The sequence below is a fragment of the Lycium barbarum genome, chromosome 6 (genome assembly GCF_019175385.1).
Source record: "Lycium barbarum isolate Lr01 chromosome 6, ASM1917538v2, whole genome shotgun sequence".
NCBI lineage: Eukaryota > Viridiplantae > Streptophyta > Magnoliopsida > Solanales > Solanaceae > Lycium > Lycium barbarum.
The window spans coordinates 687969-708681 of NC_083342.1; the positions used below are offsets into that span (position 1 = coordinate 687969).

Genomic DNA, 20713 nt, shown 5'->3' on the forward strand with positions numbered 1-20713 from the left:
AGATACAAAATTTATGTAGGTAAATACATAATTACGGGCTACCAATATGTTGGGTTTAATGCCCTAGGGTTTGAATTTCATGGATACCAAGAAACGAAGCATGGGGAAGAACGTAGAGATTCTCACATGTGGATGGAAGTTCTACATACCTTATTTGCTTCAAAACTTGAATTAGAGACTTGAGTTTTGAAAGTATTTTCCAATTCTTGATTCTTGAATCTTGAACGAGTTTAGTTAGGGTTTACCAAAAGTGTTGGATGGAGGAGGTACCAAAAGCAAGGAACCCCTAGGAGATGTTTAATCAACACTTGTATGCGCTCCACAAGAATACCAATGATTTAGCTGCTGAATAATGAGTCCCAGACCCTAGAAAACCTATTTATAGGATGTCCAAAAACGAGAAAAACTTCCAGACGAAAATACCCTGTGCATAAGGTGCGATTCGCACATGGTGTCGCATGTGCAACATGCGAGTCGCATGTTGCACCAAATCGTCGCAGATGCTGCCCTTTGGATCGTCGTTCTCTGTCAGCGGATGCGACATGGTATGCGACTCGCATGTATCACATGCGAATCGCATATGGTGTCGCAGGTGGTGCACACCCGATTGTCTTCTTTGGCACTTCTCTGTCAGCAGATGCGACACTACCTGCGACTCGCATGTGGTGTCGCAGGTGGTGCACATCCTATTGCCCCTTTTGGCGCTTCTCTGTCAGCATATGCGACACCACCTGCGACTCGCATGCAGAACATGCGATTCGCAGGTGATGCCTTAGTTCGTTTCAGATTTCTTCTTAAGTCTAGGGTCGTGATCAAAGTTCAAGTTAAAGGTACGGGGTGTTACAACAATAGTGAACTATTTTTGTATATAAATATTTTAAAACAAATTGTACCGTCATCAATTGTGCCACAATTTGTGATATTGATCAGTGTTACTGAATATACTCCACTATAATAATATCATTTTTTTGCACGGATTGTCCTTCATTTGGGGTGGTCTTTAATTTTTGCCCTTCAAATTGGTGGTTTTAATTTTTATCCTTCGCTTAATACCTCGAAATTCTGGGTTCGAACCCCAATTCAGTAAAAAAAAATAAAAAAAATCACAAGACAAAATTTTGAAGATAAAACTATGCCTGAGGCCTAACTTTGGCTTGCAAAACTATGCCTTAGATAAGCCTTCAAAACTATGTAAGAGGCCTACCTTTTGCTTGCAAAACTCGACCTTAGGTAGGCATTTAAAACTATGTTTGAAGCCTAATTTTGCAGAACTATGCCTGCAGCTAGAGTTTTGCATTTAGAATTCTGCTTGAAACCTAACTTTTGTCCGAATAGGCCTAACTTTGCTACAAAACTCTGTCTTGCTATTTATTTTTATTTTTTAACTAAACCAGAATCGAACCCCAACCCTCATGGTATTAGGCGAACGACAAAAATTAAACACCACCAATTTGATGTTCAAAAATTAAAGATCACCCCAAAATAAAGGCATTCCTGCTAATTGCCCCAGTAATATCTCCCGGCAATCCACTCTGGGACCCACACCTAAGGTATTGTCTCTGCACAGTCGCTCAGGTATCAGCTGCAGCTCAGATGGTAAGAGGCGATTCCCTCTGGGGAATGTAAAGGAGCACGGGGACGCGGGATCGAGCCCAAGTAGCGCTGCATGCGTGAATATGAGCTGATACCTGAGCGACTGTGCAGAGACAATACCTTAGGTGTGGGTCCCAGAGTGGATTGCCTCACTAAAAGGCGAGTATTTCATCATGAAATGTAGTACACTTTCTTTTCCATTTATATGTATAATATAATAGTATATTTGTTTGCGCTTCAATGGTATTAGTAAATTCATACATTGTTATACGCAATTTGCTCAGATCATATAGTATAAAAGTATTAAACCCTAATTTGCTTAGATCATATAGTATAAAAGTATTAAACCCTAAAAAATCTCGATGTGTACATCTCTTAATTTAAAGAAAAGCACATATATATTTTAGGAGCCAATGAAACTGAGATCTCGATGTGTACATCTCTTAATCTAAAGAAAAGCACATATATATTATAGGAGCCAACGAAACTGAGTAGAGGTATTAGTATCTGCCCATATACATACGACACTCATTCATGAAATCAAACTCATTATTATTCAAAAAATAATTGGAGAATCAAATAGACAACATAAAAGCGTACACATGCAATAAAATTGTGAATAAAGCCTAACACCTTTAGTTATCATATAAAAAGAATTTGTTGTCAACAATTAAAATTCATGGGAGGAAGAGCAGCCAATGAGCCATACGTACAACATTAATGTGGACATCTGATCAGGCTTTAGTGCTGAAACATGTAATAAGTAGTTTAATTAATATATATGCGTATGGATTACGGATTTTTAGAAGTTTTCTTCTCTGAATAACTTTTTATCTTCTTCTTATAGCAAAATAAAAGTTGTTTTTTATGATGTTTTTTTCCCCACCTTCTTTTATGATGCTTTGACCATTCAAGTGTTTCTTTCTTTGACAATTAAACACAACTTAATATTTTAGTGTCGTGCAATTTGGGAATTAAACGTCAAAGCATCATAAAAGACAATTTTCATTTTCCTATAAGAAGACAAAAGCTATTCACAGAAGAAAAGAATCTATGCCAAAATGCTCACACTTTTGAAAAATCATAATCCACCCACACATCATGTGCTCCGGTAAAAATCCGTCATCTGAGATAGGACAGAGGTTGTCTTTCAAGATCGCAATGTTGTATTCCCAAATCCCCTGAATTCATAAATTATAAAGAGCATAATGCCACACTCTCTCTCTCACACACACACAAAAAAAATATAATCCTCTTTAGCCACAAACGAAATAAATAATCATGAACTAGAACTCTTCAAGTAAGATTGGTTCACTCTCTCTCTCTCTCACACACACAAAAAAAAAAACTATAATCCCCTTTAGCCACAAACGAAATAAATAATCATGAACTAGAACTCTTCAAGTAAGATTGGTTCATGTTTGGGAATACTATGCACATCCACCTGACATATCTACCTACGTTAATGGTCAAATATTTGTAGTACATTCACATTACTTTATGCTATCAACTTTATTGAGAAAATTATCACTTCCTATCTATACTAGGTCTCTTTTACAAATACCAGAGCAAGTCTAAAGATTAAAATAGTTGCAATATATCATCTTTTTGCCGTCTTAACATTAAAATCACCCGATTTGAAGATTTTTGGCTACACAGTGAAAGTAGACGCTCCAAGCTGTTTAACCATATTTAAGAAACAGAACAATTAACAAACAAGCAATAACCTATTGTAATGTGGACAAAATACCAGTTCTGATAGTTAATATCACCGGATCATTTAGTTGATACTAGAAAATGAAGTGTCCTAATTGGTGTTCAAACTTACAGAATTTTGCCCATATTTGGTTCTAAGACTGATCAAAGAGAAGTAGTACTGTCAAATTCCACAAAAAGAGAAGCACTTCTCTCCACTGATAGCTTGCTGACAGACCATATTCTAGGTGACTGTCTATTCAATGAAGAATGTTAGCATGACTTTCCTTTCACTAACTGAGCTACAAATATATATTGTTACCAAAATCCTGATGAAGGAAAAAAAAAAACTCGCAAATAGTTGAGGTCAAGTAATTCAAAATTCTGATGCCTGTTGGATTTTTATATATTGGAACTAGAATTTTCTTCCACATGTACCTTGGATATTCTATTAGATACTCCGCATTTCCGGAGGGCAATATGATTGTACACATTTCAAAGCACAAGGGTGAACATGTGCAGCTTTGAACCCCTCCTCCTTTCTCAAGTCACTGGAAAAGTTGAAACAACAAAAATGCATGAACTCGGCAGGCGTATTAGCAGCAGTATATGATTACATTTTGCTATGAACTTGCTAGATAAAATTATTACTCCTATTCCTACACAAACTAGGTCTTTTTTCTCACGATGTATAAAACTTTCTGTCGTTGCAACATATTACCTTTTTTGTCATCTTTCATCCTGATCTGAAGATGCTTCCTCGGCTCATAGTGGCAATAGATGCAGTACTACCATAGAGAACGGAAAGCCCACCTCAGAATCCATTTGAAATAAAGATTCCATCCCGTCTTTAAAGTCTGCCAGGAGACCAAGTGCCCCATGAACAATGAGCGCTTCATGCTCCGCTCGCAGCGCTTGCTGCCTCTCCTCCCAATTACAATCATGTCCTGTATCTGTAAGGTGAGAGTGGAATTTCTCTTTTATTTTTCCTTTCCATTCACTCGGATATCTTCCCTACACACTGCTCAACAAGATTTAACAAAGGAAAATAATTCTAGGAGTGGTTTGAGCAATGGGCAGTAGGAAATAGATAGTGTAGAGAGGGAAGAGGGCATCCTTTTTACTGGAAGGGATTGGAGATTAGGGCAACTTTCAATGTTCAGCATAGAGAGGGAGTAGGGCAATGTTGATTCTGGAATGGATTGGAGATTAGGGCATCTTTGGATGTATAGATATTGGAGAGAAGTGAGGCGCTGAAGACCTTCGGTCGATAGTGAATGGAGCTCATGGTGGGCACGTAATATTATCCCAGAAAGAGATGAGGGAAGCCCTTCTTCCAGCAGTGAATGAATTTGAGGTAAATTATCAGTATATAGATATTCAAGAGAGGTGAGGCTTTTGAGAACATGGTTGCTTAATCTTTTCAGATTGGATATGCTAAGCCTTCGAATAGAGGAAGGTAACTCCCAATTCTAATCTCTTCGTCACTGCCAGTGTGGTAGATCCGTAACTCCAAGACGAACAGACAAAGCAATACCGGGTGAAAAAGAACTGAATTTGGAAATTTTCATCCAAATTTTCAGATTGCATAGTTTCTGACCGTACGTGATCTTCCTTGTGATCTCACGAATTAACAGAAAAAACAACGAAGACAAGATTGAACAACCCCTACAATGACAATGCATCAACAACCAAATCAAGCCAGTAGACAAGCAAAGGATAATTCTACAAAATTAACTGTCAAGCTATCTGGACAGTAAATTGCAACAACGCATCAAGTAAGACGACATTATATTTTTAACAACTTATATGCATCAACTAAACGTAAAAGAATCAACAAGAGATGACTCTTTCTTGGTTATGCTGTTAATTCTAACAAGAAAAATGAACTACAAATATAAGCATCTTGGTAATAGAAACATGATCAAATATTTTTTTTCTTTTTTCCCTTATTTAACCTTAAGTCATTTCGAATAGGTACACATCCTACCCTTTTCCCTAGTTCTGAGGTGCCACTTGAGGTTGAGTAATAGAAATAATTTGAAGGAAACTTCATAATCTCCAAAGTTATCAGTCCAAATCTCGGAATATCCAAAACAAGAAAATGATGTTTTAACCATTGAGGTAAAGATCCAAATTCTGACAAAAGCTCAGTATTTGCTATCAAATGCAGTCACATCAAACTTGAAATCAATGCCATGTAACATGGCTTAAACAATGGAAGCAGACATTCGAAGTCTTTTCCAGTTTCTTTAAATTCCAAGCTTGATGTAACTCTGTTCCAAGTCTTGGCTACCTGATTGAGAAAGTAAGGTTTCGTTCCGTAATTCCTTTGGACAAAAAATGTGGAACAAATCCGAACAGCTTTCATGATGGCGAACAATTTTCCAGTCTGCAAAATTTGAGGGAGAACATAGGTAAATAAACAAGAGAGGAGAGTCTTAATAGTCAAGTAAGATGAAGAGTGAGATATTTCACGAGAATGTATGAATTGCTATTGAGATGGATCTCCAAAGGCAATAAACATCATGCTGACATATATTAAGCTATCAAATTTCTGGAGCAAATTATTTCAGTTCCCACCTATGCTAGATCTCTTTTACAATGTTTCCAGATGCAAATATAAAGATTTTATCGCTTTTTTGGGTCATCTTTTTTTAAAACATTAAATTCATCCTGATCTGAAGATGCCTCCTCCACTTCACAGCGGTAATAGATGCTATACACCGGTCAAAAAGATTTAACAAAGAAAAAGAGAAAAGACAGAGATTTAATGAAGGAAAAGAATTGACAAAAAAGCAAAGGGAAGTAGACAAAGACAAAAAGCTACCGGGGAAAAACAACAACTTACACTTGTGAGAGCACCTACGTTGTAATCATTACTGGTATTTCCAATCGATCATTATGGTGGGAATATGAGCAATATTGGGCAGTATTGTCAAATTCTAGGAGTGGGTTGAGCAATGGGCAGAAGGTAATAGAGAGTGTAGAGATGGAAGAGGGCATCCCTTTTACTGGAAGGGATTAGGACAATCATAGATGGTCAGCCTAGAGAGGGAGAAGGGCAGCGCTGATTCTGGAATAGATTGGAGATTACAGCAAGCCTCGATGGATAGATGTTGAAGGGAAGTGAGGCGCAGAAAACCTTCGGTCGGTAGTGAATGGAGCCATGATGCCCATATAATTTTAGCGCAAAGTGAGACGAGGGAAGCCCTTCTTCCAGCAGTGACCGAATTTGAGGTAAATTACCAGTATATGTATATTCAAGAGAGGTGAGGCTTTTGAGAACTTGGCTGCTTAATCAATTGTTGATCCTAAGGACTTCTAAAGAGAAAAGACAAAGGTTTAATGAAGGAAAAGAATTGACAAAAAAGCAAAGGGAAGTAGACAAAGACAAAAAGCTACCAGGGAAAAACAACAACTTACACTTGTGAGAGCACCTTCGTTGTAATCATTACTGGTATTTCCAATCGATCATTATGGTGGGAATATGAGCAATATTGGGCAGTATTGTCAAATTCTAGGAGTGGCTTGAGCAATGGGCAGAAGGTAATAGAGAGTGTAGAGATGGAAGAGGGCATCCCTTTTACTGGAAGGGATTAGGACAATCATAGATGGTCAGCCTAGAGAGGGAGAAGGGCAGCGCTGATTCTGGAATAGATTGGAGATTACAGCAAGCCTCGATGGATAGATGTTGAAGGGAAGTAAGGCGCAGAAAACCTTCGGTCGGTAGTGAATGGAGCTCATGATGCCCATATAATTTTAGCGCAGAGAGAGACGAGGGAAGCCCTTCTTCCAGCAGTGACTGAATTTGAGGTAAATTACCAGTATATGTATATTCAAGAGAGGTGAGGCTTTTGAGAACTTGGCTGCTTAATGTTTTTAGATCAGGTATGCCAAGACTTCGAATAGAGGTAGGCAATTCCCAATTCTAATCTCTTCGTCACTGCCAGTGTGGTAGATCCGCAACTCTCTGAGACAGGCGAGTCTCTGTAAACGCCACTCCTTTTGGTTATTCACTAGTTTCTTGCAATTGTTGATCCTAAGGACTTCTAAATTGAAGGGCAATCCTCCTTCTGATGATCACACAGAGTTGTCTTTTTAGTTTCTACTGGAAATGAAACCAAGCACTAAGATGAATCATTCTTCTTAATCAAGAAAAAAACGATCATGCTGGTCATGGTTTGGTTTAACTAGAAAAGAATAAAATACTTACGGTTCCGTTAGGAGAGGCTTCTGGAAAAATGTTTACCCTTTTGTCAAACATTGCCATATGATTTGTTCTAATATTTTGGAAGAAAACTTGAAACAGTGCCAGGCCTCATCTTAGCTACCATCAAATCTATATACTGACTAATCCATGGAAATAAGGAATTATATAGAGCAATGTATAAAAAGTTCAAGGCATAAGCATATATAACGTTACAATCAGCGATAACAAGATCTTAATCTGGAAAAAAAATCAGTCCTGATAGTTAAGACCATTGGACAATAAAAATGACTAGTTTTTCTTCACCTACAATTTGCTGATAAATCACAGTCAGGGTGATTGACTATTCAACAAAGAATATCAGCACAACTTTACTTTCACTAACCGAGCCAAGAGCTATAATAACTTATATGTCATTACCAAAATCCTGACAAAGAAAGAAAAGAAATTGTTAAGTTGATATCCCAAATTCATACATAATAACCTATTTATTGCTGATGATTTTAGTTGTTAATTATTGGGAAGCAAACTTTTATATTTTTGATAGCAGGAAACAAACTTTTTATATCGTATACCTTTGAATTGTATTAGAGCTTTGCATTCGATAGTGAACATGTGCATTACTCTAAACCACCTCCTCCTTGCTCAACTCACTGAAAAATGGAAAGAATAAGAATATATGAATTGCTATTGAGATAAATTTCGAAAAGACAATAAACATCCTGCTTACATATATGTGCATGGTAAAAAATTACTAGTTCATCAATATTACATTGTGTTATCAACTTTCTGGAGCAAATTATTTCAATTTCTACCTGTACTAGATTTCGTTTTTTATTACCTTTTTTCGTCATCTAAAATTAAATTCATCTCTGATTTGAAGACGATTCCTCGTCTTCACAGTGCAATTGACGCTACAAAATTTAACAAAGGAAAATAATTAACAAAAAATCAAAGGGAATGTACACAAAAATAAAAGCTACTGGGAAAAAGAATTAACTTACATGTGAGAGAGCACCATTCGTTATAATCATCACAGGTATTCCTCGTTGCAAATGGTGGGAATATGAGCAATATTTGGCCAGTATTCTCCCTTGTCAAATTCTAGGAGTGGTTTGAGCAATGGGCACCTGGAAATAGATAGTTTAGAGAGGGAGGAGGGCATCCCTTTTACTGGAAGGGATTGGAGATTAGGGCAATTATAGATATCCAGCTCAGAGAGGGAAGAGGGCAGCGTTGATTCTGGAATAGATTGGAGATTAGGGCAATTAGTGATGGTCAACATAGAGAGGGAGGAGGGCAGCGCTGATTCTGGAATAGATTGGAGATTAGGGCAATCCCAGATGGTCAGCTCAAAGAGGGAAGAGGGCAGCGCTGATTTTGGAATAGATTGGAGATTAGGGCAATACCAGATCTGTAGACATTGAAGAGAAGTGAGGCGCAGAAGACCTTCCATCGGTAGTGAATGGAGCTCATCATGTTTATGTAATATTAGCTCAGAAAGAGATGAGGGAAGCCCTTCTTCCAGCAGTGACTGAATTTGAGGTAAATTACTAGTATCTAGAAATTCAAGAGAGGTGAGGCTTTTGAGAACTTGGCTACTTAATGTTTTCAGATTGGATATTATAAGTCTTCGAATAGAGCAAGGCAACTCCCAATTCTCACCAACAAGAATCTCTTCATCGCTGCCATCATGGAAGATCTGTAACTCTCTGAGACAGGGGAGTCTCTGTAAACGCCACTCCTTTCGGCCATTCACCAGTTTCTTGCAATGGTAGATCACAAGGACTTCTAAATTGAAGGGCAATCCTCCTTCAGGAAAGGACTCTATTTCTGGACAATCATGCAGATTTAGTCTCTTAAGAGATGGAAGGAGTTCCTGCATACGTTCTGGCAGCCACTTCACCTTCTCGCATTCGTAAATATACAATGACGTCATCTGGGTCTCACATGCCACCGTAAGTCTTTTAAAATTCTCACATTTCCCAATATTGAGAGTTTCAGTCCCAGTAGGAATCAAAAGCCTTTTAAGGCTGTGGAAATTCGTTACCCACAAATGACGTGCTCTTGGGACCCACTCATGCGATATATCATCTATAGAATCACATCCACATAGACTCAATCTCTCGAGAAACATGTTACAATTTCCTATAGAAATCATCTCACCAACTGACGCCTCCAATTTCAATTTCCCACAATTATATATCCCTATTGTCTTCAAGGTATTCGACAGAATGCTAATAGGTAAGGAGGTAAGAGACTGACAATCTTCAATATTTAAGTGAACAATCTGCTTCATTCCCAGAAGTTGGGATGAAAGTTGGATAGGTGTCTCCAAATTGAGTTCAGGACATTTTGAAATTCTCAATGTTGTTAGAGAACAGAGATTGTCAGGCAACTTCCCAATCAACATGGGGCAATAATCAATTGAAAGCTCCCGAAGTAAAGGGAACTCTCCCTTCCCCAGTACATGCCACTGCTTCCAGTTCCACATCTTTGCAAATTCAAGCTTCTCAAGAGAGTTAAAAGGCTTTTTGGATGACGAACTGCCATAGAATTCTTCGGTCACATCTGTTATTTGATGCATCTCTCTAATGGCGAGGAATTTCAATGAAGGAAGCTGTCCTAGTGGTGGCAAGGAATAACAGTCCTTGCAGTTGCTAAGAGAGAATTCCACCAGCTTAAGAAACGAATGATCAGCTAACCAATATGGAAAATTTGTCCCTCTATATCCAGCGATTTGGAGTTTTTTTATGTTTGTGTGTGGGTGTAGCTTTTCAAGTATGGCTTTTTCAATTTGTGAATCTGCAGCATTAATTTCACTCCACTCCAATGATAACATATCAACATGTTCCTTTTCCCTCATCTTTGCCTTCAGAGCTTCCGTTCTATCAACCACATTTTCCAACTCTAGAATTGATAGAGATCCATACAAGTTATGTAGTGTACCCAAATTTTCAATTTTCGAACCACTGCTACCACCTATACAACATTTAGCTCCCACTAGCATATGAAGGCTTTTCAACTTGCTCAGATGTAGCGGCATCTTCAAGCGAGAAGTGCAGCTAATGTCAAGGTGACGCAAGTTGATCAACCTTTCCATCTGCGGTGGTAACTCCTTAAGACAACTACAATGTGACAGGAGAAGTGTCTCTAAGTTATACAGTGCACAAATGGAATCTGGTAATTTTCTTATCACTGTCCAAGAAAGGTCCAAATATCTTAGGAGTTTTAATTTGATAAACAAGACATTCGGCAACTCCCTATTGTTATAACGAGACAGTGATAGTGCCCTTAAGGATCTTAGTGTTGGCAATATGTTATGCAGCACCCTCTTGCTCATAGAGCTATGGGGGCCCATAAGATTAAAGAAAGGGTTACTGGGGTGGATATTGATTGGAAGCAATGTCCTCAGCTGCTCCAAATTGCAGAGGGGTTTCAACTTTTCAAATTCACCATCAAATCCCATTGAATATGACAGGTGTCGACTCTTTCCCAAAACATGAGATCCTTCGTTATCTTCCAACCTGATACAACCTTTTGAAGATGCAATTTGGGCCACATCATTGACAAGGTCATGCATTAAGAATCTCTCCAGATTCCATTTAGAAGACACTAGGACCCTTTCGAACAATGATCTGGATCTCAAATCGAGAAAATCTTTCTCACCTGAATCCAAATGCTGTACAAGACGATTTGCAATCCACAAGTGAATAACTTGGTCTTTGCTAAATTGATAACCTTTGGGATATATTGCACAATAAGCAAAACATTGCTTTAAATGTGCAGGAAGATCATTGTAGCTCAACCATAACGCTGGTAATATACCATTCGAACGACTTTGCAACTCCCATATTTCACTTCTCAAAATATATTCCCACTCTTTAACCTCTGATTTGGAGCGTAACATGCCAGCGAGTGTCTTTAGAGCTAAGGGCAATCCATTGCACTTAGCTGCAATTTTTTTCCCTACCTCTTCAAGTTGTGGATGCTCCTTAGGATCTATGTTTTGAAATGCATGTCTTTTGAATAAAGACCAAGAGACTTCACTAGACAGAGTGCCCACGTTGATTTCCCCACGACCCATCATCAAGGCAACACCTCCCTTACGTGTCGTTACAATTATCTTACTTCCTATTTTTCCTTGTACAAAAATCTTTCTCAACTCATCCCACTCATTATAGTTATCATTCCACACATCATCAAGGACAACTAGAAATCTTTTTCCCGTTAGCTTTTCCTTCAATTTGACCTTCAGCTTATCAAGATTGTTATCATCCTTTAAGTCAAATGATTCAATCTCCTGAAGTAACTCTTTTGTTATTCTTGAAGCATCATACGACTCAGACACGCAAACCCAAGCTTTCAGATCAAAATGTTTTTCCACCTTCTTATCATTGTAAACTGCTTGAGCAAGTGTTGTCTTGCCCACGCCCCCCATGCCAACAATAGGGACTACAGTCAGATTTTTTCCATTTGCATCTTCAGACAATAAATGGTCAACCAATTCCTTTATTTCACTCTGCCTTCCAAAGATATCAGATTCATCAACCAAAGAAGTTGAAGATTCCCTTTTTCCTTGATTACCCGAATCAAGATTCTTTGTCAGATGAAGGTCACCTATTTGCTCTTGCAACACCTTCAACTTTCCATAGGTGTATTCCAACTTCCTCCTTATGTTACGAAAAAATTCATCACTTAGGCCCAAATGAAGGTCACTTACCTGCAAGTTGCTTATTCCTTCAGCAATGTTTTGATGCTGACTTTCCACCTTCAGCCTCAAAGCTTCATAATTGACTTCTTCTATTAAGTTTTCAGCACCGTCCACAGCATACTGAAGCTTATTAAACCACCGGCTCACGGATCGATTTGATGCTTGCTTATTCTCTGCATCACTTAGCACACTCTGAAGTCCAACCAAAATGTCCTCCAGCTTCTCTAAGAGCTGAACACCATCCTCATCCTTATGCTTCTGAAACATCTTGAACAGCTCACCCTGAGGAGCAAGCCTATCAAAGAGAACATTCAAAGCTGAAGAGAGAAATGCACCACCAACTGCTAAGCCAATGTCTAAGCCAGCCATTTCTGAAATCTGCAAAGCAAAACAAGGAACCACAAAATGATTTTATGTATTTGGAGAAGATTAATAATGTTTCTATCTTAGATTAATCTCTACAGAGATCTCTTTTTTAGCTGTAGAATGATAAGAGTAATTTGCAAAGAAGAAGGGTCAGGGATTTCTCTTTCTCTAGTACAACAAGAAGACAAATACTTTTATTGACTATTCATAAAGCAAGAGAAGAAGGTTACTTAGGGGCGTAGAACGGGGGCCTAGGTGGGAACTGAAAAATGATAAATTTCGCAGCTCATTATTGTGCTAAAAAGGACTACCATATCATGAATATTAGCTTTGTTTGGCCAACCTTATTTTCACTTCAAAAGAACTCATTTTTTTAATAAATGTTTATTTTTAAAAAAGTAAGATATTTTATTATGTTTTTGGGTGAAAATAAATATTTTTTAGAGTATCGGAATTAATGAGAAAAATATAATTAAAAGTATTTTTTAAAAACTTGAACAAACACTAATTGCTATTCAAAAGTAATTTTTAAATTAATTAGCTAAACATAAACGATTTTTCGCCAAAAGTACTTTTTTGAAAAATACTTTGAAAACAATACCTTTTAAAATAAACTGATTTTAGAAGCTTGGCTATACAGACTATACATTTAGTCTACTTTCTTGATTTAAATTTAAGAAAAAATCATTCTTGAAAATAAATTATTGGTGAATTTTATATTTAACAAAATTGGGTTGGATTCTTTGTTTGAGTGGTACTTTACATTCACACATGAGCTGAGAGCCAAGATTACCCTAACTACAAATAATTCAATGAGGAGTGGTTAATGTTTTGCATATCTTTTCATTTTTAATATCCTAGTGAAAAAAAAAACTTTCAGGGCCTGTTTGTCAATGAGAATTATTCTTTTTTTTCGGAATTGCCCATAAAAATTCCAAATACAACTTGAAGTTGTGTTTGGAATTTAAAAAACAACAAAAACTTATTTTTCACTTTTTTGGAATATTTTCACTTTTTTTACTTTATGGTGTTTGGCCATAAAAATTCCAAATACAACTTCAAGTTGTATTAGGAATTTAAAAAACAACAAAAACTTAATTTTCCCTTTTTTCCCTTTTTCCCTCACTTTTTTCACTTTCAATACATTCAACACAACCAAATATTCTTTGCAAAAACTATAATCAAACACAACTCCTTCTTCAGCTCCAACTTCAACTCCAACTCCAAAATACCAAATAAAGTGAAAAATATTTGATTTTCATGACTAAACACCTACTTATATTATGTGAGTCCAAATAAATCGTGTCACTAAAGGTAAAATTTGAATGCTAATTTTACATATTTCCAGAATAGAGAAAGGTATAGTTCTACAGACTAAAAAAAAAAATATATTCTTGTAGATGCAAAAGAAAGAATACGAGTTTGATAGGCGAGATAGGACAATGGAGAAAAGGACCAAAATCATCCATAATGTTTGAGTTTAGATCAAAATCATACATATTCTTTCACGTGGTGCACTAATAGTACATTATGTTTGCATAAGTGGTGCACTTTTAGTCACAATCCCAAATAAATTTAACGGAAAAGAACAAAAATGCCCCTGAACTTTTAGAAAAGGTATAAAAATACCCTTTATTCATCTATTTTGCTAAAACTACCCCTCAATTCAACTTTTTGGCTCATTTATTCCCCTTGATTAACGGACAACACTAATTTTTTTAAAAAAAAATAAATAAATTGCACATGACATTTTATTACTGAAAAATTGATTTATTCTTTTAAAAAGAAATCTGAAACATTGGAATTTTTTTAAATTTGGAAAACTTTTTTTTAACGAGTAAAACCTTGACTAACGGACAACACTAATTTTTTTTTCTTTTCAAAATGTGAAAAATTGGATTTTTATAAAAATCTGAAAAAATTAATTTTTTTATGGAAAAACTGTGTTTAAAAAAAAAATCAAAAAACTATCTTTTTTTAAATCTAGAAGAAAATTATGGAGTATTAGTTTTGCACATTTTACTTAAAAAAACAATCAGTTTTTCAGATTTAAAAATTGAATTTTCTAAAAAAAAAAATGGGGTTTCCACCCGTTAAATTTTTTTTTCCAAACTTAAAAAAATTCCACATGTTTTAATGAAAATCCAATTCTTTTTTATATATATATATATATATATATATAAAAGGCTTACTACATTTGTTTTTTTAAAGAAATGGATGTTGAAAAATTATTTTTCCTTATTCTACAAATAACGATTTTTCAGATTTCTTTTTAAAAGAATAAATCAATTTTTCAGTAATAAAATGTCATGTGCAATTTATTTTTAAAAAAGAAATAAAAAAATTAGTGTTGTCCGTTAGTCAAGGGGAATAAATGAGCCAAAAAGTTGAATTGAGGGGTAGTTTTAGCAAAATAGATGAATAAAGGGTATTTTTATACCTTTTCTAAAAGTTCAGGGGCATTTTTGTTCTTTTCCGTTAAATTTATTTGGGATTGTGACTAAAAGTGCACCACTTATGCAAACATAATGTACTATTAGTGCACCATGTGAAAGAATATGTATGATTTTGATCCAAACCCAAACATTATGGATGATTTTGGTCCTTTTCTCTAGGACAATGATACTCAAAATCAAGATGATTTTAAGAATTTAGGGAAAACGGCCAAATATACCCCTTTATTTTATTTTATTAATTAATTTTACCCTCTGTTACACATTGAGGCTAATTATACCCTTGTCGTGTTCAATACATATATACCCTTATTTAGATGGAATCTCCAAATCAATCTAAATTACCTAATTGACTCTTTTAACTGGACCCGCAACCCTACCACCATCTCCTACAGCCGCAGCAACCTAAGATTTATTTTGTTATATTATAAAAATTCAATTACATCTAGCTATTTTGCAGGAAAACACTATAGGGTCGTGAGTCACTGTTGCAGCACAAAAAAAAGTATCAAAATCTATGGAGCTAATAGAGATTCGAATGTAAAGCCAAAAAAGCATTAATTTACTGTCCAAAATTAAAAGAAAAAGATAAATATAAAATGAAAAATAATCAGGAATTATCTCTCTAAAAACCTCATAATAATCACTGTAAGTCTTAGGGTCGCGAGTCAGGTTAAAGAGGCAGTGGGATAATTTAGGTTAATTTTGGATTCCATCCAAATCGAGATATGGGTGTGAAGTTTGAAGACGGTAGGGGTATAATTGGCCACAATGTATAACTGAGGATAAAATTAGCTAATAAAATAAAGCAGAGGGTTATATTTTAACCTTTTTCCCGAGAATTGGGAACCGTTTGGCCATAAGAATTAGTCACTTTTTCTGAAATGTTTTTTCGCTTTTTCCAAAAATCAGTATTTGGTCATGAAAATTCTTTTTTCACTTTTCTCACAACTAAAACCTTGTTGGAAATATTTCAACAACAAAATATTATTTGTAAAAACTATAGCCAAAAACATCTCCAACTTTAAAATTCAAAAAAGAGTGATTTTTTTTTTGTTTCTATGGCCAAACGGGTCCTAAGTAGGCGTTTGGCCATAAGAATTATTAACTTTTTTCCAGAATCAGCGTTTGTCTATGAAAATTACAAATACAACTTTTGAAAGAAAAAAAACTTATTTTTCAAAACCAAAATAAGTACATTTCAATAAAAAAATACAATTTTAAAAATTATGACCAAATATAACTCTAGCTTCAATTCCAACTCTAAAATTTCAAAAAAAGTGATTTTTTTTTATTTCTATGACCAAACGCCTACTTATTTTTCACAACCAAAATAAGTAAATTTCAATAAAAAAATATAATTTTAAAAATTATGACCAAATATAACTCTAACTTCAATTCTAACTCTAAAATTTCAAAAAAAAAGTAATTTTGTTTTATTTCTATGACCAAACGCCTACTTAATGTTTCCATCTACAAATACTCACTGCTAAGAATTTTATCATACCTGTAGTATGATCAGTGATTTTCTCTCTCTATCTCTTTTACTAGTGAGCTTACTTGTAAATGGTACAACTATGTTTACTAGTATTAGTAGCTACTGTCTACAACTGACAGCCATAGGAAAAAAGAAAAGAAGAAGCTAAACTGTCCCTTTTTCTCTTTTCTAAAAGTAAGTATGACTTTTCATACAACAAAAGATAAAGACTTCATAATGGAGTCTGATTTTTTGACTATTCATTACTATCTCAATTGAATAATTGAAGCAAGAGAACAATAATATTAGGGGTGTAGAACAGGCCCCCGGTGGGGAATTGAAAAATGATAAATATCTCCACAGCTCATTTTATAGTTCTAAAAGGAGAGAAAAGGCTATAAATAATTCCTTATCTATGTGAATAGATTTAAAATAATTCTCTAATTATATATTTATCGATTTTAGTGTTTTAACTATTCAAAAACTTATTAAATTTGATTTTCGTCTATTTTTTATAGCCAAAAACATCTCCGACTTCAAAATTCCAAAAAAAGTGATTTTTTTTCGTTTTTATGGCCAAACGGTTCCTAAGTAGGCATTTGGCCATAAGAATTATTCACTTTTTTCCGGAATCAGCTTTTGACTATGAAAATTACAAATACAACTTCTAAAAAAAAAGAAAAAATTATTTTTTACAACCAAAATAAATACATTTTAATAAAAAAATACAATTTTAAAAATTATGATTAAATACAACTTTAACTTTAATTCCAACTCTAAAATTTCAAAAAAAAAGTGATTTTTTTTTATTTCTATGAGCAAACGCCTACTTAATGTTTCCATCTACAAATACTCACTGCTAAGAATTTTATCATACCTGTTGAATGACGAGTAATTTGCAAAGAAGAATGATCTGTGATTTTCTCTCTCTATTGATCTGTGATTTTCTCTCTCTATCTCTTTAGCTAGTGATCTTACTTGTCATTGATACAACTATGTTTACTAGTATTAATAGCTACAGTCCTTTTTTCTCTTCTCTAAAAGTAAGTATGACTTTTCAGACTAAAAAGACAAAGACTTCATAATGGAGTCTAATTTTTTGACCGTTCATTACTATGAGCCCGTTTGGATTGGCTTACAGCTTAAAGCTGTTTGCAGCTTATAAGCTGAAAAAAATAAGTTGGGGTAGTCCAACTTATTTTTTTTGGCTTATAAGCTGTTTTCAGCTTATAAGCTGCTTTAGATAAACTAAGTCAAATGGGTCCAATTATTTTTTTGAGCTTATTTTAAGCATAAAATGACTTTAAGCTGGCCAGCCAAACACTCAAAAAAGCTGAAAACAGCTTATAAGCCAACTTATAAGCCAATCCAAACGGGCTCTATCTCAATTGAATAATTGAAGCAAGAGAACAAGGGTAATAATTAGGGGTGTAGAACGGGGCCCGGGGAACTGAAAAATAATAAATATCTCCACAGCTCATTGTAGTGCTAAAAGGACTACCATCATCGTGAATATGTTAAGTCTACATTCTTGAGTTTAAAAAAAAAAAATCATTCTTAAAAGGTTTATTGCTGAAGTTTATATTTAACAAAATTAGATTCCTTGTTTGAATGATACTTTACGTTAACACATGAGCTGAAATTATCAAGATTACCCTAACTATAAATAATTAAATGAGGGGTGATTAAAGTTCCATATATCTTTTTATTTTTAATATCTTAGTGAAAAAAAAAAAACTTTTATATTATGTGGGTCCAAATAAATTGTGTCATTAAGGTAAAATTTGAATGCTAATTTTACATATTTCCAAAATAGAGAAAGGTATAGTTCTACAAACTAAAAAAGAAAGATATACTCTTATTAATGTTTGATGATCATGCAAAAGAATGCAAAAGAAAGTATGGACGAATTAAACCTGACAGGCAAGATAGGACAGTGAGGGAAAACGGTCAAATATACACCTCTATTCTATTTTATGAGCTAACTTTAGCCTCTATTACACATTGCGGTCAATAATATCCTGCCGTCTTCAAACTTCACACATATACCCTTATTTAGATGGAATCTCCAAATCAATCTAAATTACCCGATTTCAATTAAAATTACCCTATTGCCTCTTTTTACCCTACCACGAGCCTACAACCATCTCCTTCACCAGCAACAACTTAAGATTTATTTTGTTATATTATATATAATCATGAATTATCTCTCTAGAAACCTCAGAATAACCACTGTAAGTCTCAAGGTCGCGGATCGGGTTAAAAGAGGCAATGGAATAATTTAGGTTGATTTCAAGGATTCCATCTAAATATGGATATATGTGTGAAGTTTGAAGACGACAGGGATATAACTGGCCGCAATGTGTAACGGAAGATAAAATTAGCTAATAAAATAAAGCAAGGGTGTATTTTTAACCTTTTTCCCGAAAATTAATGTTTCCATCTTCAAATACTCACTACTGAAAATTTTATCATACCTGTTGAATGATGAGAGTAATTTGCAAAGAAGAATGATAAGTGATTTTCTCTCTGTCTATTTGGCTAGTGATCTTACTTGTAAATTGTAATTAGTACAACTTTGTTTTTGAGTATTATGTAGCTACAGTGTACAAGTGACAGCCATTGAAAAGAAAGGAGCAAACTGTCCTTTTTTCTCTTATCAAAAAAGTATGACGTTTCCCTCAACAAGAAAACAAAGACTTCATAATGCAATCTGATTTCTTGACCATTCATAACTTTCTCAATTCAATAATTGAAGCAAGAGAGGAAGGGTGAAAATAAGGACCCGTTTGCCACAACAATTATTTACTTTTTTCCCAAAATTATTTTCACTTTTTTTAAAAATTAATGTTTGATCATGAAAATTTCAAATAAAGTTGTATTTGAAATTTAAAAAAAAAAAGGTTAAAACTTTGTTTTCACTATTTTCACTTTTTGTTTTTTACCCATGCTTTTGTTTTTTCTTTTTCAATTTTTTACCCTAAATTTTTTATTTTTATAAATTTAACCTCATTTATTCTAGTATTGATAGTGTTTATAACTATTTGTTTTAGTTCTTATTGGGTTTTGGTAATGAAAAATAGGACATTGGTCCAGATATTTACAATAACCAGAAATTTGCATTAGCAAATAAGATTTTGATAACAAAGGTAACAAAAAATTTGTAATAGCAAATAAGATTTTGGTAACAAAGGTAACAAAAAAATTGTAATAACAAAGACCATTGTGATGTTCCGTTATTAACTTTGCTTTCTTTTTAAAAAATTTCTTTATTAAAAAAAGAATTCTAGACTTTAGTTTATTATCTATGGTTAACTAAATTGAGATTGGTGTAAACACACAATGAGGATAAATTTTTACCATTCCCTCTTCCTCAAAGGGGCTTTGGTTCCTTTTTTTTTTTTTAGTAAAGGTGGGGGGTAGATGTTCAAGGAGAGATTATGGTTTGTGAATTTGAAGTTTCATTCCGCTGAAAGTTATTTTCACTAATGTATTAGTTCTTTTGATGTAATTGTGTAATTGGTTGTTCTGATTCAACCAACTGGTTATGTTTATGAATTGTTTTGGATGGTTTTAATAATTTTTAGAGATTGAAGATATAAATCATATTTCATACTTCCTAAAAAAAAATACATTCAAACAATCCAATATTATTTGCAAAAACTATAACCAAACACAACTCCAACTTCAAAAATTCCAAATGAAATGAACATTTTTTTGTTTGTAAGGCCAAACGCCTACTAAAAGAGCTTAAAATGATAAATTTCCCCACAACTCATTAATTATAGTGCTAAAAGGGACTACCATTATCATGAATATGTTTACTCTATATTCTTGATTTTTTTTTTAATATCCTTGAAAATATTTTTGCCAAAGTTTATATTTAACAAAATTGGATTACATGTTTGAATGATACTTTACATTCTAGTAAATCTTCACACTTTCTTTCTTATTATTTTCTTTGTGTAAGGTTTTTTTTTAAAGGCGGTAACGAACTATTTAAATTATTTTCTTGCAATATACCTCTTTGAAGTTGTGTTGAATTTATTCATCCACTGCATAGGTTAGCTTAGTTTTAGTGATAAGGTTCCATTAGAATATTGATAGAAAACCAAATGATGAAATATTAAGACATCAAAATCTTGAATTTCTTGAAAATCGTCATGTTCTTAAATATCACAGAAGAATTAGCGGTTCATTTTTTC

The 20713-nt window shown here is 34.3% G+C and overlaps 1 protein-coding gene and 1 long non-coding RNA gene across 17 annotated transcripts; both read right to left on the reverse strand.

Moving 5' to 3' along the window:
• Positions 1–3321: 3321 nt before the first annotated feature.
• LOC132600366 (uncharacterized) lies at positions 3322–4316 on the reverse strand. The gene is made up of 2 exons (XR_009567183.1): positions 4010–4316; positions 3322–3839 (listed from the first exon to the last, which is right to left on the reverse strand). It is a non-coding gene; the product is annotated as an uncharacterized LOC132600366 (long non-coding RNA).
• Positions 4317–4607: 291 nt separating this feature from the next.
• On the reverse strand, positions 4608–19042 carry LOC132600364 (putative disease resistance RPP13-like protein 1). 16 transcript variants are annotated; one of them, XM_060313465.1, is made up of 8 exons: positions 18986–19042; positions 8503–12590; positions 8340–8412; positions 8074–8151; positions 7809–7925; positions 7505–7637; positions 6715–7364; positions 5319–5680 (listed from the first exon to the last, which is right to left on the reverse strand). In XM_060313465.1, exon 2 carries the CDS (start codon positions 12579–12581, stop codon positions 8532–8534), a length of 4050 nt encoding a protein of 1349 aa, XP_060169448.1. In that variant the 5' UTR covers positions 12582–12590; positions 18986–19042; the 3' UTR covers positions 5319–5680; positions 6715–7364; positions 7505–7637; positions 7809–7925; positions 8074–8151; positions 8340–8412; positions 8503–8531. The 16 variants fall into 16 exon arrangements, with proteins under 16 accessions (XP_060169441.1, XP_060169446.1, XP_060169451.1 ...); XM_060313456.1 differs by lacking the exon at positions 18986–19042 and adding an exon at positions 17386–17540; XM_060313457.1 differs by lacking the exon at positions 18986–19042 and adding an exon at positions 17386–17540 and having other exon boundaries at positions 6715–7396.
• Positions 19043–20713: the final 1671 nt, after the last annotated feature.